The sequence below is a fragment of the Pinus tabuliformis genome, chromosome 8 (assembly GCF_031772625.1).
Source record: "Pinus tabuliformis cultivar Carrire ecotype Pingquan chromosome 8, CPIR1, whole genome shotgun sequence".
Classification (NCBI taxonomy): Eukaryota; Viridiplantae; Streptophyta; class Pinopsida; order Pinales; family Pinaceae; genus Pinus; species Pinus tabuliformis.
The window spans coordinates 1,936,123,795-1,936,143,973 of NC_142294.1; the positions used below are offsets into that span (position 1 = coordinate 1,936,123,795).

General features: G+C 39.2%; 1 protein-coding gene across 2 annotated transcripts in view; it reads right to left on the bottom strand.

Annotated features, from left to right (window-relative positions):
• Positions 1-13,468, bottom strand: part of LOC149244243 (tRNA-specific adenosine deaminase TAD3-like) — a 402,166-nt gene extending 388,698 nt beyond the window's left edge. For both annotated transcript variants that reach the window (XM_089374770.1, XM_089374769.1), the window contains exon 1: positions 13,262-13,468. In XM_089374770.1, coding sequence (XP_089230896.1) covers positions 13,262-13,355 — 94 coding nt within the window. In that variant the 5' untranslated portion in view covers positions 13,356-13,468. The remainder of the gene's footprint in view (positions 1-13,261) is intronic.
• Positions 13,469-20,179: the final 6,711 nt, after the last annotated feature.

Here is a 20,179-nt window from a genome sequence, read left to right on the forward strand (position 1 = left end):
GCTAGAATATTGTTGAGCCTGTTAGAGTCGGTCTAGTAGCCCTCCATCAGCGATCAAAGCTCTTTGCATTTGCATAAGTAGGTGTCTCATCAGTATCATCTTATTGCATTCCATTAGGCATGCCATAACCCTGATGGAGGAGCTTGTGTCATTTATTCCCCTCTTGGCATTGCTGGATCAAGTTTGTTTCAATCAATAAATTCCTTACAGGGTCATTGGTCTTGTCTTGAAATCAAGGTCCTAGGTCTAGGGTTTAGTCCAATTTTGTCTTTTGAGGTCATGTCTTTTGAGGTCAATAAATGCCCAGCAGGCCAGAGGGATGTTCATCAAAGCATCATTTCAAAGGATTTCATATTGTATAGCTAATTTCTACCTTGAGTTCAAAAACCCTGTTTTTGAAGGCAAGGTCATTTTCTCATTTTTGTAAAAATTTGTAAAAAATTCAAATTCTTCAGAAGTCGGCATGCGGCCTTGGTCTCCTTTGCCAAGACTCCTCAGAAGCTATTCCTGCAAAAATTTTCAAGAAAAAGCATCATTTCAACCAATTTCATGACAAAAGGAAACCACAAGTCAGCAGCAATTAGTTTTAAAAAGTGTCATTGCATAAACATTATAAAGTGGGTTTGAGGGGAAATAAATTTAAATCAAGCTTATAAAAGCCCCTCTCTCCTCATTTTGTAATTCTTTTGCCTCCAAGACTCCAAGAGCAAGTGTGAAAGGCGATTTAGTGTGAAACTGGGCGAATTTGGTGACTGCAACTGCGCGCTACGCGTTGGGCGCGCGCTACGCGTCAGGGCAGTCTCTGCAGTGCAAAAATTGGTCGGGCGCTATGCGTTGGGTGCGCGCTACGCTCCAGAGCCCGCGCGCTACGCGTTGGGTTTCCACCTTCAGAAATTTGCCAGTGAGCCACAAATCGACTTCTTCCTCCTCAATTTCTTCAGGTAGGCCTCAAATCATTGAAGTTCTTGCTTTGTAAAGATAACATGAGCGTGAAAATGTGTCAAATGCCATCAAGTTGAAATGGAAAATTCATATGTATTATGTTTTAAAAAAAAATTCGAATGCATGTGAGCTAGGGTTTTACATTTGCTGCCCAAGGTCATCCTTTTTCACTCCCTCATTTCCCCACATTCCCATTATCCCCTCCCTTGTCATTTTCACCTAATCTCCCTAAAAAAAAAAAAAATATCAAAAGCCCTAAAACCCTACCCCTATCCCTAAAATTCAATAAAATCTCCCTAAATCCTACCTCCTATCAAACCCCTACAAATTATGATTATGTGATGATGTATGTGTCGTAATTCTTTCCCTAAATTCCCTTTTTTATATATTTTCCCTAAATCCCCTCAAAAGTCCCCCTCCCTAACATCTCCCTTGTGTTTTTTGTCCCCTTGGAGCAGCATTCAAACAGTCAAAACAGCAGGTCATTTGTGCAGAAGCAGCAGTACATTTCAGCCATTTTGCTCTTGAAACCATGTCAGAAACCGAAACAGATTATGAGCAAAGTGATGACCGTGAGTCAACACCGGAGGTTGAGGTGCCAAGGAGGCCTCACAGGGGTGGTAAGGGTGGTCAACATGTGAGAGAGGAGCCCACCTCTTTGGCCTATTTGCAAGCTTGTCCACTTGCAGTCACATGTTTCCGTCATCAATCATGCTATGGATATTGCGAGAGAATTTCCCAAATTCAACACCACAGGGAATTGGTCCACTTGTTTGTTTTGCATTTGCACAATGGGCATGTGAATCTTGCAGGGGTGGATTTTACATTGTCACCTGAGGTTGTTGCTCAAGCAACAGGGATACCCAATGTTGGAGAAGAGTGGAACAAGTGCCAGCTGTTGGACAGATTCCAGAATGAGCCCTACATTAAACCTGTATATATGAGGCACCTAACTGGTGTGTTTCCTTTCAGATTCTTGAGGGATGAGTATGCGCCCTTGATGAGGCTCATCATTCGCTATTTCACCTGTGAGGGCAGATTTTCACGTTTGTATTCGTATCATATCCGCTTGTTGATGCATTTCACACGAGTACGGATGATGAACATTCCTTTCTTCATGTGCTGGAATATTGAGAGGATGGTGCCCTTGGTGCAGAGAAAGAGCCCAGCACAGCAACACAGGAGCATCTACCATTATGCTTTGATCAAGATTGTGGTCATGCATCAGTTGGCCCAGCAAGGTATCCCATGGGAGGATTTCATCTCTCGAGATTTCTTCACAGCGCCACCACCACACCCTGAGGTTGTTCATGAGGAGGGAGGACCTTCACAGCAGTATGACATCCCTGAGCCCAGACATGTCAGCTCCCCTTCATTCATCACATATCAGAGAGGCCACAGGGCCTTATTTGCATCAGCTCGGCGAGTATTTTCTCCACATCAGGTGGAAGGGGTCTCGCCTTCTTCATCAGCACCGCGAGTGTTATCTCCACAGCAGGTGGAAGGGGCCTCGTTTCCAACAGCAGCACAGGTATCAGAGAAGGGCAAGCAGCCCATGATTGAGGAGGGATTGTCAGGTGATCCAGATATTGACATCATTGATCTTGACACCCATTCTCCTAGCTCGGAGCTTAAGAAGATCATTCAGCAACGGGAGGCTGAAAATGACTTGTTGCAGCAAAAATTGGAGATGGCAAATTGGACAATCACATATTTAGAGCAGCGCAACAAGCAATTAGAGGATGAGCACACTCTCGATGAGTTGCGGAGGATCCATGAAGACCGCAACTTGGCTCGCAAGAGACCCGGTGATTTGGTACCCCTTGAGCGAGAGGCTATGCTTCTCCGGGTCAATGCTCATTTGGAGAGGTTGTTGGCCAAGGCTAACAAAGATAAGGACATGCTCCAGAACATGAAGAATAATTATTGGGCTCGGATGCACGTATGTAAAGCAAAAATGAAGGTGCTCAAAGGACGGTTGGCCAAGGCACTAAAACGAAGAAAAAGGCCCGATCCCCTCCACATCTTGGCTGAGGCTTCCTTGAAGGAGCATGGTGCTAAATGACTTACCTCCAGCACAAATTTCAAAAAAATTTGAGCATTTTTGGTCATTTGTGATTTTTTTTGGGCAAAAAACAAGTTTTCCTCCCCAACGCGTAGCACGCCGCGCGCTACCCTGAAGATGGGCAACTCCATTTCATTCTAAATTTCTGTTTTCATTTTAGATTTAGCTTTTGTTTAGATTTTAATTCTAAAAAAAAATCGATTTTCCTTCTAAGTTCCTATGTATGCTGTTTTAGTTTAGTTTTACGGTTTAGCACTTGACAATTTTTTTTTGTTAAAGTTTTAGTTTCATTTAAATTAAAAAAAAAAAAAAATAATAATAATAATAATAATAAAATAAAAAAATAAAAATAAAAAAAAAATATCATTTTCTTATATAGATTTGGTGTTAGATTAGAGTTTTAGGATTTAGATTTAATTTTTATTTTTGTTATAGTTTAGTTAAGTTTCATTTTACTTTAAAATAAAAGATAAAAAATAAAAATAAAAAAATAAAAGGTTTCCTTTTATTTTAAATTTAAATTTTGGATTTAAAGTTTCATTTACTTAGTCTTTAGTCTTGTTTTATTTGAAAAAATAAAAATATTTTGGAAAATTTTTGCCAGTTTCAGTCTTGGCTCAGGGATTTGTTATGTTTGCGATATATCTTTTCTGTTGAGGCTAAAATTTTGATGTATGATTAATATGTATCATTTTCATATGGTTAAACATGCTTGAATGATCATTTAAAGATTAGCTTACATGAACGTAATCTCTGGTTAGCATTTTACGTGGTTGTTTAAAGCACTTTATCTTTCGAAATTTTATTTGCTAGAATATTTTGAGCCATTGAGCATTTATTGATTATCTCGCATTTGGCAAAAGGTTAACTTTTGTTTGAGTTATTTAATTGTTAATGAACTCATATTTCTGCAAGCATTTGGTAAATAATCATTCAGTCATTAACTCTATAAGGCACTGGTCTATTAGCTTAATAAAATCAATTTAGTGCTTGTTTCCCCTCGTGTCTCCCAACCCAACTGGTCCCCAGTTGGTCATTCATTATCCCATAGGGTCTATCCCCCTTAGCCGCGGGAGATAGGCTTAAACGGAGAGATCGGGGATCAGGGTGACAGCCCCCGGTCTGAGCGTTGTCGTGACAATCTGTGCGATAACAGGACTAAAACCAAAAGAACCAACCAGGGCATCCCAAGGCTAAACCACCTCACCCTCATCAATAGAAACCAAGCTTTACCGTAATCCATCCCGGATCACTAGGCCAACACAATAAACATGTAATAATAGGCTTTACCATGATCTCCACCCGATCACTAGGCCAAAACAAGCATGGATGCCATCGGATTTCTCCACCTACACCGTGAGGAATTTTCCTGTCTCCTAGTCTCTCAAGCTTTACTGTAATCCACAATCCGATCCAAGGATCACTAGGCCCTAAACCGAGACACCACCCTCTAGGCTTTACCGTATATCCCGCCATTCACCAGCAAGGATTCCTAGGCCTAATCAAGGGCAACCACCTCTAGGCTTTACCGTATATCCCGCCATTCACCAGTCGAGGATTCCTAGGCCCACTAAGGCAACACAAAATCCAGCTTTATCGCAACCCACAATCTGGTTCAAGGATTACTAGGCCATGTGTTCCATTATTCAGAGATCCACCTCACTCAATTTTGAATCCATCTGGCAATCCAGCTCAACCAAAACATGAGAACCCCATCACACCATGGCTATCCGGAAATAGCAAGGCTAGGCTGAAAACACTATCATGCTTGGCAAAAACCATGCCATAACAACAAAGAACCACCACATGCAATACCATGCATGCCAAATCTAGCAAGGAAAACACACATGTAAACTGATACCTGCAAAGAATCATGTTGTAACTGCTTGATCCTACTCTTCCTTGCTTGCTCCTTCCTTCCTCTTGCCTTCTTTACCTTTTTTGATCCAATGCCAAAGTGCTCCAAGAAAACTCAATGTCCAAGACTGAGAGAGAGAGAGAATAATGAGAGAGCTCCAAAACTGAATTGACAAAAAGTACCAACTGATTCTCAGAAGCTTTTTTATCAATTAGGCCTCTATTTTCTTCATTTTCCATTATTTTCCTTCATTTTCCTCCTCACATGCAACATGCGACCTTTCACCTTCCTTTTCTCCTAATTTCCATTATTTTCAAAAATAAATGTGCCAAAAATGCCATTTTGCCTTTCCAAAGTCTTCGCCATTGCCTTTGCCAATTTCCTTAACCATAATAAACCAAATGAACACCCACTAGGATGTCTTGCCCAACATTTAGCTTGGAATAAGTGTCCCATCAACCTTGATTAGTATTTTTGCCTTTATCAACTTTTATTACATGGAATTTTCACCAGAGTTGTTACACCATGTTAATTTTCCACTATTCTATGCTCAGCACAATCACTTATTCCAATTTTTCTTCAATTAGCAAGCAATTTATCCAATATAATTCAATCTTACAGTAACAATAAGAAATTGTAGACACAACAGTAAATCCAATGCACAATAGAAGACAACCAAGAACAAGAGAGACAGTATTTGGTTAAAGACCAGGGAAAAACCCCACAAGGGGGAAAACCCTTTCAAAATTCTTCGTTTATTAGATTATCATCAAATGTTCAGCAGAGAGATACAATGTTCCAATTCATCAATAATGAGTCAAAGGTCAAAAACTTTGACTATCCAATTCAACTAACCAATATCCAATGAGAGATGAGCCCAAAAGTCAAATCTCATCCAAATTCAAAGTATGCAATTTCTGGTCAAAGTCAACAACAGTCAACAGCAATCAAAGATGCCCTAAGCAGTGAACGTTCAGCAATCAAAGTGCCTCCAAAATATTTGGTCTTGGTAGCAGAAAACTTGGCCTCTTTGGCTCAGTCAAACATGGTCAAAATAGTCCTAAAATGTGCCTCAAAAATTGGTCAACATCAAGGTCAACCCTACAGTCAAATGGGAGCTTCAGATCTGCAGTCAAACAAGGTCAAAGTACCCAAAAAAGTTTGTTCTCCTTGCCTTTGAATTCAGCCTTCAAGACAGATTCAAAATCCCAAAACCAACAAGTCAAACCATGCCCAAAATCCCAAAAGTCAACGGTTGTCAAAGATGCCCTAAACAAAAAAGTCAACGCAGCACAGAAATGTCTTCTTCCTCTTCGCATGTGTGAGCTCGGACCCCTGTAATTTCAAATCAAGTCGAACCAATCAAGAGAAGAGAGATGCTTGTTATGATGCTCCAAAGTGTTGTGACAAATGGTCTATTTATATGTGTCTCAAGGGGTCGAATTAGCTTGCTCAGGCTGACTTGTACATTTGTGCACATGTGGGTTTCACCATAAAAATTACATTTTTCCTTGACCAAATTAAATTCTTCCAAGGGATAGTAGCAGCTTCTCTGGATGAAGAAGGCTCTCCAATGGAAGGAATTTATCCCTGAGCTACCAAATTAACAGCATGAACCTCAGAGAAGTGACATGGGACTCGATTCAAGTTGCAGGGGCATAAAGCCACAAGTACACACTGTAGACCTATTGCCTAAGTGTCAAATCAACTCTTCACTAAGCACTAATCGCTCGCATAAATTTTGTCTCGGGCTTGTCCACATGATGTCATAAGAAAGATATTTTAAGAAACTCGCATACTGTAAAAGTACAGTGCCATAGTTTCATAGAAATTTTGCATACCATAGTACATTAGGGACCTTGCACTCCACAAAAGATTTATATAAATCTTAGAAAATATGAAATGCAAACTTCGGCCTTCTTAACCACTTGAGCGAAGGCTAGCAGAGATTAATTATGACTTTTGTGCTTTTGAGACTTGCATCACCATAGGAGAAGGTGCCTCTAAAATTCGCATTAGAATTATGTCATAGCCCAGAGAGAGATTTGACCTCTTTTATGAGGCAGAATCCAATTGCTTCTTTGATCTTCCTTAGCTCTGATACAATGTTGAGAAATCAAGTGTAGTGAGGTTAGGCTTGGTTTCTATGTCTTGATAATTACTTGTGAATGTTTAATGTCTTCTTATTACTTTTTAAGTTCTTCATCAAGAAATTATACAAATTTTCAGTCTTTCAAGAAAGCAAAGAGACAAGAGACACAAGCTATAGGGCAAAACCCCACAAGGGGGAACCCAACAATCCTTTTCTTATAGAATCAAATCAAAATGAGATATCCAAGACCAAGACCAAAACTGCCACCAAAAATGCCAAGTCAAACCCTCCTCCAAGTCACCTCCAATGTCAAAGTCAACGATGGTCAAACTATCCCAAATTTGGTCAACTCCTGAAATTTCGAGCCCACAATAGCACAGAAAAATTCGACCTTCAAGTCTGAAATTCAATCAAGCAAAAATATTCTTCTCTTCTTTGACTTCATTTCGCTCTCCTTTTACTTCTGCTTCTTGTCCTCCTTCGCACGGTTCAAATGTACATCTTGTGTGTGTGATTGGATGATCTCCAAGAGGATCAAGCTTGCTTCTTATATATAGTTGTCTAGGAGGTCGAACATATGTCTCTTGGAGGCCCAGGCCGACTTGTTCCAAGGAGGGTCGACTTGACATTTTTTGGACTTATTGACTCAACATAAAATTCAAAATTCTTTTCTTACAAATGTCCAAATGCAACATGACTCAAGTACATTTTTCTTTGATTCATAATAAATTATGTTTTACTCTTTTTAACTCTATAAACATGAAGAACATGCTTTGACCAAAATAAATAAAATAATGAATATTAAATACATCAATGATTGTTTTACATTACATTATGAAGATCAACACTAGTTACAACTTCAACATGGACCCAAAGAAGGAAAATGATGAAATAGGGCTTGTAATGTGCGAAGGGGAGCGAAAAATGTGGAATGGGAAAACGGGGCCACGCTACCAAAATTGGGGTTTCCCGAGTAGTGCCCTTCCTAAAGCCATAGGCCAATAGGGGAGATCCCACGAGACCAAGATTGAGGATTAACCCCCCATTTAAGGTGAGGGAACAAAACCATGGTCAAAATCCATGCCCAAAATGCCCAAGGAAAAACAAGCATAAGCACCCGATTGCACAACGAAAAACATACCTTTTGGGTTGGATTGCCCACCTTCGAACATATGCTCTAGACAAATGGACAAGGGGACATATGACTGATGCAGGGATCAGATATCAGATGGCACAATATATTGGCTACATCGATGGCTATCACAGGCTACTAGCTACCGACTGAAGAGATATCTAGGAGAAATATTCTCCTATGGGGTCACCCACTTTTGGTGGGTAACAGGAAGAAGCCCTACTAACAATGTACCAAACACTGGTGGTAACTGAGCTTGAGAGACGAGCAATGAGTGAAAACTCATTCTCAAACTTTGCTACAAACTTGTCCACTTCTGCAGTAGTAGCAGCCTGCTTCTTTTGTTCGCCCTTCTTCTTGTTAGGGCACTAGCTGGCAAAGTGTCCTAGCTGATGGCATGCAAAACACTTGATCTTACTTAGGTCTTGTTGCCACACAATCTAGTAGGGGTCCTAGGAGGGGTACCTGAGGGACAACTACAAGACCAAGTGACAACAATGGGACAAAGACCCATTGTCACCTCAATCAGTGTCCCCTGCTCTTCACAGACTTTCACCGATGGGAGGAATCCCAGTATGGAGGAAATCACTTGTAATGATGGGACCAATGATAGGGTATGAAACAATTCCCAAGGCTCATTCGAAGGAGAGGCTCAATTATGGCTTAATGAGGAAAAGGCTCTCCAAGAAAGACCTAAGAGGAGAGTCAAGACCTAGAATTATGAATATTCAATGATAATGAGTATGTCTAGGATCAAGACTTCCAAGGTGAGGCAATACCTCTCTAGGGGCTTTGCAAGATGATTCTTCTTCAAAATAGGGTTTTCGCTCCATTGGAGAAACCTAGAAAGAAATCCAAGCGAGACCTAGGGTTTTTGAGTAATCATGGGAGGAAATCCTCCAATATGATCACTAGGTCAAGCAAGGGTAGAGAAAGGGTCAAGAAATGATTAATTTCTTAGAGTTTATGTGCAAAAGACCCTCAAGAAGACCTCTCAGCCTATGACGTTCAAGAAAGGCTTTCGAAGTCCGAGCTAGGGCTTGAGTTTTCTCACAAACCAACCATGGGAATTGCTCCAAACTTGGAGGGCCACTAGAGGAGACACCAGCGCAGATATTTGAAAGATCATTCCCCTAATGCAATTCACAGGCAGCCCTAGTTGGTCATCTAGGGATGGGAGGCCGAAAAATTTGGAGGAGAAAAAGAGAAGGAAAGTAAGGGTGATCACCAAATTTTCTTGGACCAATGCCTTACCCTTGGGCTATGGAGTCTATGTGATTCGAAATTTCGCTAAATCCTTCCTCAAGGAGGCTAAAAAGCAATGCCCTAGCACCTACTTTTCAACAATTACCCACCCAAGATCTATGGACTTTTATGGAAGAAAAACAAGTTTCAATCCACTAGGAACATTCATCTACTTGTTATTCAATGAGTAACATGTGCAATTTCACAATCTAACAATCTTCACAATGATTTTCAATAAATTAGGGCATAAAAGAACTAGCTAGTTGCAATAATTCCACACATTAGACATTATTCATGAAAAAATTTCAACAAAATCACTTACAAGATAACAAGAGATATATCCAATCCAAGATCAAGAAAGCAGCTCCAAGAGAAAGCAAATTTAGCTCCCAAAAATATCAAAATGCATCAAGAGATCTCCAATAGACATCTAAGGAAAAAGTGTGAAATTCTCCAAGAGAAATAGATCCAAGTGTGATGATGATGATCTCTCTCAATGGGAGAGATCTAAATATATATGATCCTCTATCCTAATCAAATTAGCTTATGATGCCCCTATAATTATTTTAATGTGCAAACTAACATATCTTCGGTGACTAGCCTGCCAAATAGCTCAAAAGTGAAGAATAAACCATCCAAAATGAAGCTGAAATGATGAAATGGTGATGTAGAAGGGTCATTGGAAGGTCTAATCGAGTGCTCAAAGTGCCAAGATGAAGAAGAGGGCTCCACGAATGATGGTCAAGGGAATTGCCCCTCAATCTCTGTGCAAAACATCATGTGGTGCTCCAAATGGTTCTGGGGCACAAGTAGTGGTCTCATGGGTCTCTTGGTGAAAAATAAGCCAATAGACTGCTCCAAATGAGGGAACGGAAGATGGTGCTTTCCCTCCCATGTCTCAAGGATGAGACAAACCTCCTCTGGGCCTCGGATCAGCTGCCAAACCTTGTATATATTGTAAAGTTGACTGGGGGCACTAACTGAGGTGACAGTGGGTCTTTGTCCCGTTGTTGTCACTTGGTCTAATAGTTGTCCCTTAGGTACCCCTCCTAGAACCCCTGCTAGATTGTATGGCAGCAGGTCCTTCCTCTTCGTGCCCTTTGAAGATGACCCATCACTTGGCCCCTTCTTGACCTTGGACTTACCCTTGCCTACTAGGGCAAGATTCTCCTCCTCTTCGAACCTCTTCTTCTGGTCACCACGCTGAGCTCCCTCTCAAATTTCCTCCTAAATATAATCATCCCACATTCTCTCCCAAGAGGGTAGGTGTTCTCGGCCAACAATACACTTGACGAACACCTCCCACTGTTTCATAAAGCCATTTAAGGCTATACGCACTAGCTCAAGTTCTGGGATTGTATCCCCAACTGCCAACATTTTGTCCCTCAATTGCGTTATCCTAGTCAAGTAGGTGGCGATGCCTCACCCTTGGACATTCATGCTAATGGCCATGGCAGGAAACCCTAGAAGCTTGTTTATTGAACTCTGATTGCTTGACTTGGTACCCTATGTCAAATCGCTTGGTTTCGTATTCATAGGCTACAATTATGATACCATGTTAATTTCCAATGAACCCAGCTACAGATTTATTGTTCAATAAAATAAACACAGAAATTTAAATGCTTTCTAATCTGATTGATAACAGCAAATACTCTGGGTTCATTTACTAGCATGCACAGCAAAAGCAAATACAAGAAACCACACATATAAAATTAATAACACAGCTTTTACCCTGGAAACCCTAGTGAGGGGAAAACCAGCAAACATTGGGTTTTCTATTCAACTTCGGAATGAAGAATTACAAGGAGGAAATACATCAGCAATCTACAGCAACTACAGTCCAGCAAAATCTGTGCATTGCCCATCCCAGAAATACACTGTACAACCTATTTGTATGGCCCAGAAATGCGTCCTGCTCGTCCCAGCAAGTATGGCACTGTACGGCCTGCCTTTCCGAGCTGCTTTGCTGGCCCGGAAGACACTCCTCTTCATTGATCCTCTTCAACCCCTGCGCTCCAGCTAAATGCTCAGGTGTGCCACTCGAATTGTCTTCTCAACAGCTTGACTCCCCTTCAAATAGTGGCTGACCTAATTCTCCAAACAGATGGTTGGCTGAGATTGCATCTCATCTTTTGAGATCAAGGGCCACAACTTAATCTGTTATTGACATTTTCGCCCTTTACCAAAAAGGTGGCCAGAAAGTTAAATTATTAAATTTAACTTACAGCCTAAAGTCACGACTTAGGGAATAATTAAATAACACTGTAGGAGTGAATTTTAGGTGGCTAGCTGCATGTCATGGCACCAGACCTGCGCAGAACCACCTTCCAATCTACAAATTTAACAATCAATTCTTTCAGTGGAAAAAAAAAAAAAAAAATCCTTTAAATTAGTGATTTTTCCATCCCCATCATCACTTCTTCCTTTAAAGATAACAGAAAAATCATTTAAACCAATGATTTTTCCTTCCTCTCCTTTAAAGAAATCACTTAACCCAATGATTTTTCCGTTCCTGTCTGTGAGTTGGCATTTGATACTCATTATAATTTTTGGCACTAGGCATCTACAAATTTCAATGGCAAAGGTGCTCATTGGCACGCTAAAGAAGTTGAACAGGTTGGACAGAGAGAAAGTGTAGGTCTGAATGAGAGCTGCATACGCATTATATGCAATGTTAATGGTACTCATTAGCAGGCTGTAACAGCTGAGCGGCTTGGACATTAAGAGGGTGGAGGTCTAAACATGAGTTGCATGGACATTATTTTCCTTCGGCATAAATAACGACCACTGCATATCTTTAGGTAGGTATATCCGATATCGAGACCAGCCTCATTCACATGCATTCAAATACCAATCGATTTGCATAGCCCAGTGCCATATTGGTGGACATTGGCATTTGTGTGTTGTAGTATGGTACCATGGATATAGCGCTTGATACCGTGGAATCTGGATATAGCACTTCAAATTGTCATCAGTGCTTTGCATCCCCGGCAAGATTTCTTGTTTGAGTTTTCATCCAATGCATTCAACTTTAACGAAAATGTAAAACTTTGAATGAGTTGATGTTTTTATAGATGGTACCTTTTTAAGTTTTCATCACAAAACATGGTACTTAATTGTTGAAGGGCACAGTTTTTTGACAGAATGTCTTGTCACAGGAAACCAAGAAAACCAAAACGTCAAAAAATTTAATTTGATGAGTAGTGTGAAAAATAAATTCCAGCAATTTTAGGGCCGATGGAAATCTTCGTTACCATCAAATATAAACGCCAAAAGGGAATAGAAAAAACCATCATTTTCAACGATTCTTGATGGCGGCTATTTTTCGAGCCCAAGTTGAACTCTTACTCTCCAGACTCACCAAGTCGTTTCCCAGTTCCTTATTTTGAACGATTTCTGCTCCAAGCTTTTTCCAAGCCCTAATCGAACTCTTACACTGGCGTAAAACCCAGTACTTCACAAGCAAACCTTATTTTGAATGATTTCTGCTACTAAGCTTTTCTTGAGTCCAAGCTGAGCTCTTACACTCCAGCCCAAGTCAAGTTATTCAACAGGCATTTCTGTGAGTATGTGTGTACCTCTCTGGAGACGAATATATGTCTGTATTCATAATTAGGGCAAACTTGGTGTGGGTATTTTTTTAATTAAATGATCAAAAAAAAATAGTATTTCAGCCGAAGAAACTTATGGAGTTGCAGGCCAACAATTCTAAGGTATGACTTCTGGCATGAACTTAAATTTTTCCGTGCCTAAAACCATGCCCTGAGCTAAGCTAAATGCTGAAAATCTGCCTCAGATATTTAACAATAAAAACACTCTATTTGCAATCGAGCGCTCCATGAAACTTATCAAAACAGAAGCAGTCTCCGTGGCTTTCATTCTCATCATTCAAAGCTGTTGAACTATTCTGCTGAGAGGTATGATTACCTGTAGCTTCTTTTTGCTGCGAATTTGGAAGCTCCCCTGGAATATGGATTATCTTCCAGCTATGCTGTGTATTGGATGGCTCCGTGACGGCCATTGACTTCTGAGTGTAGATGCCAAGAGTGAAGCTTGGCACAAGTTTTGTGTATTCTCTCTCAACGGTTTTCTGTTTCCTTTGGCAGCGAAAGCCAGCGATGGTGCGAAGGACATAAACACGAGTATTAGGAGAATTTGAATATCTGTAGATTCATTTTAATAATGTATTTTATTAAAGCGTTCCAAAAACAAATTTATTAACTTGTTTTTTCAAGCTTAAAATTTGAAAAAAATATTAATTTCATAGATATATATTTAATTTAATTTGTATTTTTGGTACATTTAATGGTGAAGATGCCTATGCCTATTTTGTGATATGACGGTTATTGTTTTGAAATTTTATGGCTAAAAATCTAGTCATGTTAAGGGTTGGTGTGGCCCTGGGTGCGATTCTAGAGTGTAGATTAGACGGTGATGAGGTGTAATGTTAAGGATCTTCGTGATATGAGGTCATTGCTTCGAAACTCTGTGGCAAAAATCCAGCCATGTTAAGGGTTGGTGTGGCCCAAGATGGGTGCAGTCCCTGGGGAATTTTGACTGCTTAGATGCTCCTAGGTCACGGTTTCTCAAGCCAAAAATTAAATGTGTAGTCATCTCAAGACTCACACAACATAGCGAACAGAAAAATTTGCATTTTTTAATATATAAATAGATCTTTGAAAATAGCATTGGTCACTTGAATGATGTTAAGTACACAACTTAAACTTATTCTAATGAATTTTTGTTCCATTATTTACAAAATTAACCTTTTTATTGAATTAAGGCTTCTGTGATCCATATCAAGTTTTTGGGACATATTTTTGGTGATAATCACATCAAAATTCATTTGTCGGCGTGTTTTGAATCACAAGTGTGGTTGATCGTCAAGACAAGATGAAGAATCAGATCATGGTAGCAAGTTACAAAGAGAGACCGACCATTCAAACGGCTAGAAAAATAGCTACTTTAAAATTAACCTTACTTTAAAAAGAGCCAAAATATAAATGGTTAGACTATTTAAAATATGCTAACCATAAAAAATAATAAAAAATAAATAAATTTATTTATCTTGTTTTATATAATATATACATATTTTTTAAACCATGTATAAAAAATACATAATTGACATTCAAATATTTTATCTAACATGGTTATTCAAATATTTTTATTTCTTGACCACATTATGAACATTATAATTTTTTTTTTAATTAATATAATTTTAAATACATGTTAATATTGCTTAACAGTGTATACTAAAATATTTTATTTATCATCCACATTGAATATTATTATAATTATTATTTAAATGTTGCATATTAATTTTTTTATTAATAATTGAATGAAGTACAAATCTCCTCTTATTATTATTAGAAAGTAATTCAAATTTTTTAAGTATTTTTTCTCTTTAAACATTTTATGATGGCGCGCGCGCGCGCGCACACACACACACACAATATATATATATATATATATATATATATATATATATATATATATATATATTTGTCTGAAATATTTGGGATTCTATATAAAACCTAATGACTTCTAGTATTATAACAAGAATATTGCAACTCTCACGACTACCAACTTTAATTTATCGATCCGGGATTCGTACAAACTTAAGAGGTGACAATGTTGTATGCATAGTAAGCACAGTTCTACCTAAGTTGTTATGAGACAATGAATCGAACCAAGGTGTAAGGAGACCATTTTGCAAGCTCAAAAGAAGGTAGTTTACTAAATCTACTTTGCAAGAAAGGAAAATATTGATTATCCTATTGCATGAGAGAAGATATAGATCCTCTTGTAAGGAATGAAATACTTTGAAAAGAAACCCTAATCTACTACAGAAAATGAAAGACAAAGAAACAAACCTAGTTTGCAAATAAACCTAGTCTAGCTACATATTCTAAGTACCATGAAATCAACCCTACACTACTGCATCTAAAGCATATCATATCCTAATTACAAGCTCCAACAAATGCTTCAAAAAATATCAATGTAAACCATTATGTGTTATTGAATTCATGAGAAGCAATTAACCCTAATTGCATGATGAAAAAAAGGGTTCAAAGAGGCCTTTGATCTTCCTTAATCTTGTTTCCAAGGCCTAGAAGACGTTGTGGAGGGTTTAGAAACAAAAATGAGGCTTAAGAGCAATTATTGTCAACTTCTGGTAGGTTTTGCACGATGTTACACGATTGCTGCAAGATGACCTGTATTGCTAGAAGATTACATCTTAGAGCATTCCAAGGGCATAAGAAGTGATCTGACGATGAAGGAAAGATGGTAGAAGGTTGGAGAAGGTTATGGAAGACCTTGCCAAACTTAGTCCTCCTAGGGATTCCATCTTGCAAAAGGTAAGAATACAATCCAATAACCTCTAGTAAATTTGTGATGTAATTTATGTGTGTAGACCATGTAGAAGGGATGGATGAGAATGGAAGGAGAGTGCCAAGGAAGATGGTGGATATGAAAATGGCAATAATGTTGCTATGTTATGCAACTAGATCCCAAAACAAAAGAAACGATAGATCAACTACTTTAAAATTAGCATCTTTGAGGGGGCAACCTCCTTTACATGACATAAATGAACAATTCTTAGATGATCCAAATGACAAGTCCTCCTTGGTATATATAAGAGTCTAAGGGGTCACAATATATTCACAACCTACATAACAATATTAAGGTAAGGGCACAACAATAACAATAATGGGTTTTTATGGGGCACAAAAATAACAATATGAGGGTTAAATGGGCACAATAATAACAATAAGGGAGTTAAACTAATAATAACAATAAGGGAGTTAAACTAATAATAACAATAAGGAGGCTACACTAGTATTATAGAGACCTGACAAGCCCCTCTCCTTCAAAAAAAGTGTTGCCCTCAACACTTGAGTAGTTCTAGATGCTTCTCTATAAAATTTTCATCCTCCCATGTGGAATTTTTAGCGTGTAAGTTCTTCCACTTAATGAAATACTCTAAAATTGATCGATTTCGTAGCTATTGGTTTCTTGTTTCCATGACTACTTCAAGATCCAATATGATTTTTCCTTCTTCATCAAGTTTTGGCAATATTGTTTGAACTAGGAGCTTGTCACCAATAACCTTCTTTAAGCATGAAACATGGAAAACTCGGTGTACTCAGGAAGATGTAGGTAGCTCCAATTTGTATGTCACAGTACCAATCTTTTGCAATACCTTGTAAGGACCATAGTACTCGGGTGATAATTTATTATCCTTCTTAGCTTGCTTGAGGGACATTTGTTTGTATGGTTTTAGTTGTAAAAATACCCAGTCACCTACATCAAAACTTCTTTCGCTGTAATTTTGATTTGCATGTTGCTTCATTCGATTCTGCGTCATAGTGAGGTTATCCATTAAGAGTTGGAGAACTTGTTGTTGATGCTCAATGTGATCTTCCACTGCTTCAACCTTAGAATTTTATCTTAAAGATGATGTAATGGACAGTGGATGATATCCATAAAGTGCCATAAATGGGGTCATTTTTGCTGCAGTATGGAAGGAAGTGTTATACCACCATTCAACTAGAGGTAACCAATTGAACCATTGTGTTTGTTTATCATATACAAAGCAACAAAGATATCCTTCCAAACATTTGTTCACTATCTCAGTTTTCCCATCAAATTAAGGATGATAAGATGAGCTATGATCTAATTCAATACCAAGACAAGAAAATAATTCCATCAAAAAAATTCTAGTGAGAATGGGATCTCTGTCACTTACAATAATCTTTGTGTTTGCCTGTAGCTTTTGAATTGTTTCCATAAATGCAGTAGCAATTGTACTGACTTTAAAAGGATGATATAATGCACAAAAGTGTGCATACTTGGTAAGTCTATTGACTACCTCCATGATGACACTCTTTCCTTTGGACTGGGGTAAACCTGTGATAAAATCCATTGAGACCTCCTCCCAACACTGACTTGGAATGGCTAAAGGTTGTAATAGACTCGGGGTCTTAATTGCCTCAACTTTATTTTATTGGAAACCAAACATTCTGCCACAAACATCTGAATATCAAATTTAAGGCCATCCAAAAAAAATCCTTCTTCACCCTGTGGTAAGTTTTTAAAAATCTTGAATGCCCTCCTAAGGGGGAGGTATGCAATTCCAAAATAATATTTTCTTTGAGTTGGGAATTCCTACATAGATATGAGTGATCTTTGTACCATAATGAAATCATTTTTCTGTATGTATGTATCAGATGTATAGGGATTGTTGCAACTTTTGAATGAGTGCCCACACCTCTTTGTCATTCTTCCATTCATACCTTGCTTCAGTTATCCAATCAGGTTAGATAAGAGAAATGGCATATAACAATACTTCCACATCCTCGTCCTTTCTTGAGAGTGCATCTACAACAACATTTTGCTTCCCTTTTCTGTAGATGATTTCAAAGTCATAAACCAACATCTTTGTGACCCATTTTGTTGCTCTTCTGAAGATAATCTTTGTTCCAAAAAGTATTTAAGATTATCATGATCTATTTTTACCTGGAAGTGTCTACCCATTAGGTAAGGTTGTCATTGCTTTAGCACGTGTAGCATTACCAACATTTCCTTCTCATAAATAGGTTTGTGTAAATACTTTCCCTTGATTGGACGACTTTCAAAAGCAATCAGTCTTCCTTCTTGCTTTAAAATAACACCAATTCCATTTCTTAAGGCATCACATTCCACAATAAAGGTTTTTGTGAAGATTGGTGCTTGGCACATTTCCTCTTTAAGATGTTCAAAGGCCTTATTTGCTTCTAGAGTCCAAGAAAATGCATCTTTCTTCAGTAATGTTTTTAGAGACGTTGTTATTCTCCTATAATTCTTAACAAACTTCCAATAATACCCTATCAAGTAGAAAAAATGACAAGCGGGTGGAACGTTTCGAGTGCTTTCAACAACAGCAATGGTTCGAGTCCCGGGGGGTTGAACACGACAGAGCATTAATGGAAGCCACGCAGTAGATCAAGCACGCCTCGTGCAACTTGCAGAACGATGTTTGTTGCTTGGTGTCACGAGTGGCCACAACAGCGATGACGAGTATGGCTTCGCTCGGCCAGAGATGTACACGAAGCCGCTTGTGGGATCCATCCAGTTCTATGCGAGGCATGTCTTTCTCTACTACAAGAATCCCGAGATATGGCCACCTTAGTTGGAGGCTGCTGAGTTTGATTGCTTGCCCAGGCTCCTAGCTGTCACACACAAAGCCCGCAAAAATGAGACTCCAAGAAAGACGAAAATGGAATACAGAGCTAGGGTTTCTCTGAGTGACAATGGGATTTTGGGCGCGACAACCATATACTATTCCTTGGACAGATCGTTGGGCTGCAGGGCTGCGGATCCTTCGGGTCGACAATGGCTATTATTTCGTGGAAGGGGCTTAATGGAGGAACCGGCTCGGTGGGAACACACAGTGCCGATTTTCCGCATATACTTTTGTTATTTCACTAAGCCCATAGATGGCGAACCCTTCTGGACGAAATGGCTACTACCGTTGTACTGGAAGGTTGTTTGGTCTGTGGGAACTGTGTTTCTATCTGGGCACAAAACATTTGATTGCAACCGAATTAGAAAATCGGTCCCCTGTTGTGGTCTGCCGCTGACTGAGAGCTATGCTATGGGGTGCGGAGCAACTGAGGGAGCATCTTGGCAGATGGGTCACTGGGCACGAGGTGCCATGGTGGAGGATGGACCATTTGACGATTATTTCCTTGAACCCTCTGCAACCATCGGCTACCAGCATTGCTCAACAGTCCAGCGATTCATGAACAAGTGCATGGACGTGCATTGACGAGTCCCGCTTTATGGACTGTTTGCGGAGACACAAATCTACACCCTCCTACATTCTCTATGGACTACTGTGTCGTTCGGGCTATCTCCATTTATGTGGTCTACTGATCATAAAAATGAGCCTGGCTACCGGAAACTGGACAATACATACTTGAAATAGTTCACAGAGATCCCATTGCAAGGCGCCGCATTTGACCCTTCACGGTCTAGAAACTAGCAGTCGGAAGCAAAACCCCTGGTAAACTCTCAGCGATATCAAATTTTTATTAAAATCCCTTTGGGGATATCTATCTTGGTTTGAGTTCTTACAACAGTCTCTATTTTACATTTGAAGAATCGCGTTTTCCACAATATTGGATATCCTGTCGGATCTCAACATCTGATATATGGGGGCAGAGCTCTCCAGGATACCAAGCCTCTCATGGACTACAATATTATATCTGTGTCTACAATAACACTCAATATGAGGCTGAGAGGTGGAGCAGCAGCAACCTACAGTAAAATAAAACAAGCAGGAGGTGGCATAGAGTGCAGTTCAACAAAAAATATAGAAACACGACAGAAACACAAAAATGCAGGGCTTTCTTTCAAGAACATCCTCCAAGGGAAAAATACTACTACAGCGACACCAAAGCAAGCTGGAATGAACCCAGCCCATATATTGTGGAGTAATTGAATTATTCCCCATAATTTAACATAGATATACCAGAAACAGACAAACATTGTAATACTTTTGAAAAACAAGCTATTATCTGTAGATTCAACTATTTTTGGCCAAAACCTGTCGATCTCTTCCAATGGATTTTCACAAACTAGACTACTCACTGTGAAATTCGTCTTTGTTCCAAGGGTTTCTAAATTGTAAATTTCCCTTCAACAGAGGCCAAAGACATTATATTACAGGAAGGACCATGGTTCTAGGGATCCACGGGCCTCTTCATCACACCATGGTTTCTAGAATTTGATGCAAATACTATGGTTGTATCCAGGATTCCTGTATGGGTCCATTTACACAATCTCCCATTACATCTTTGG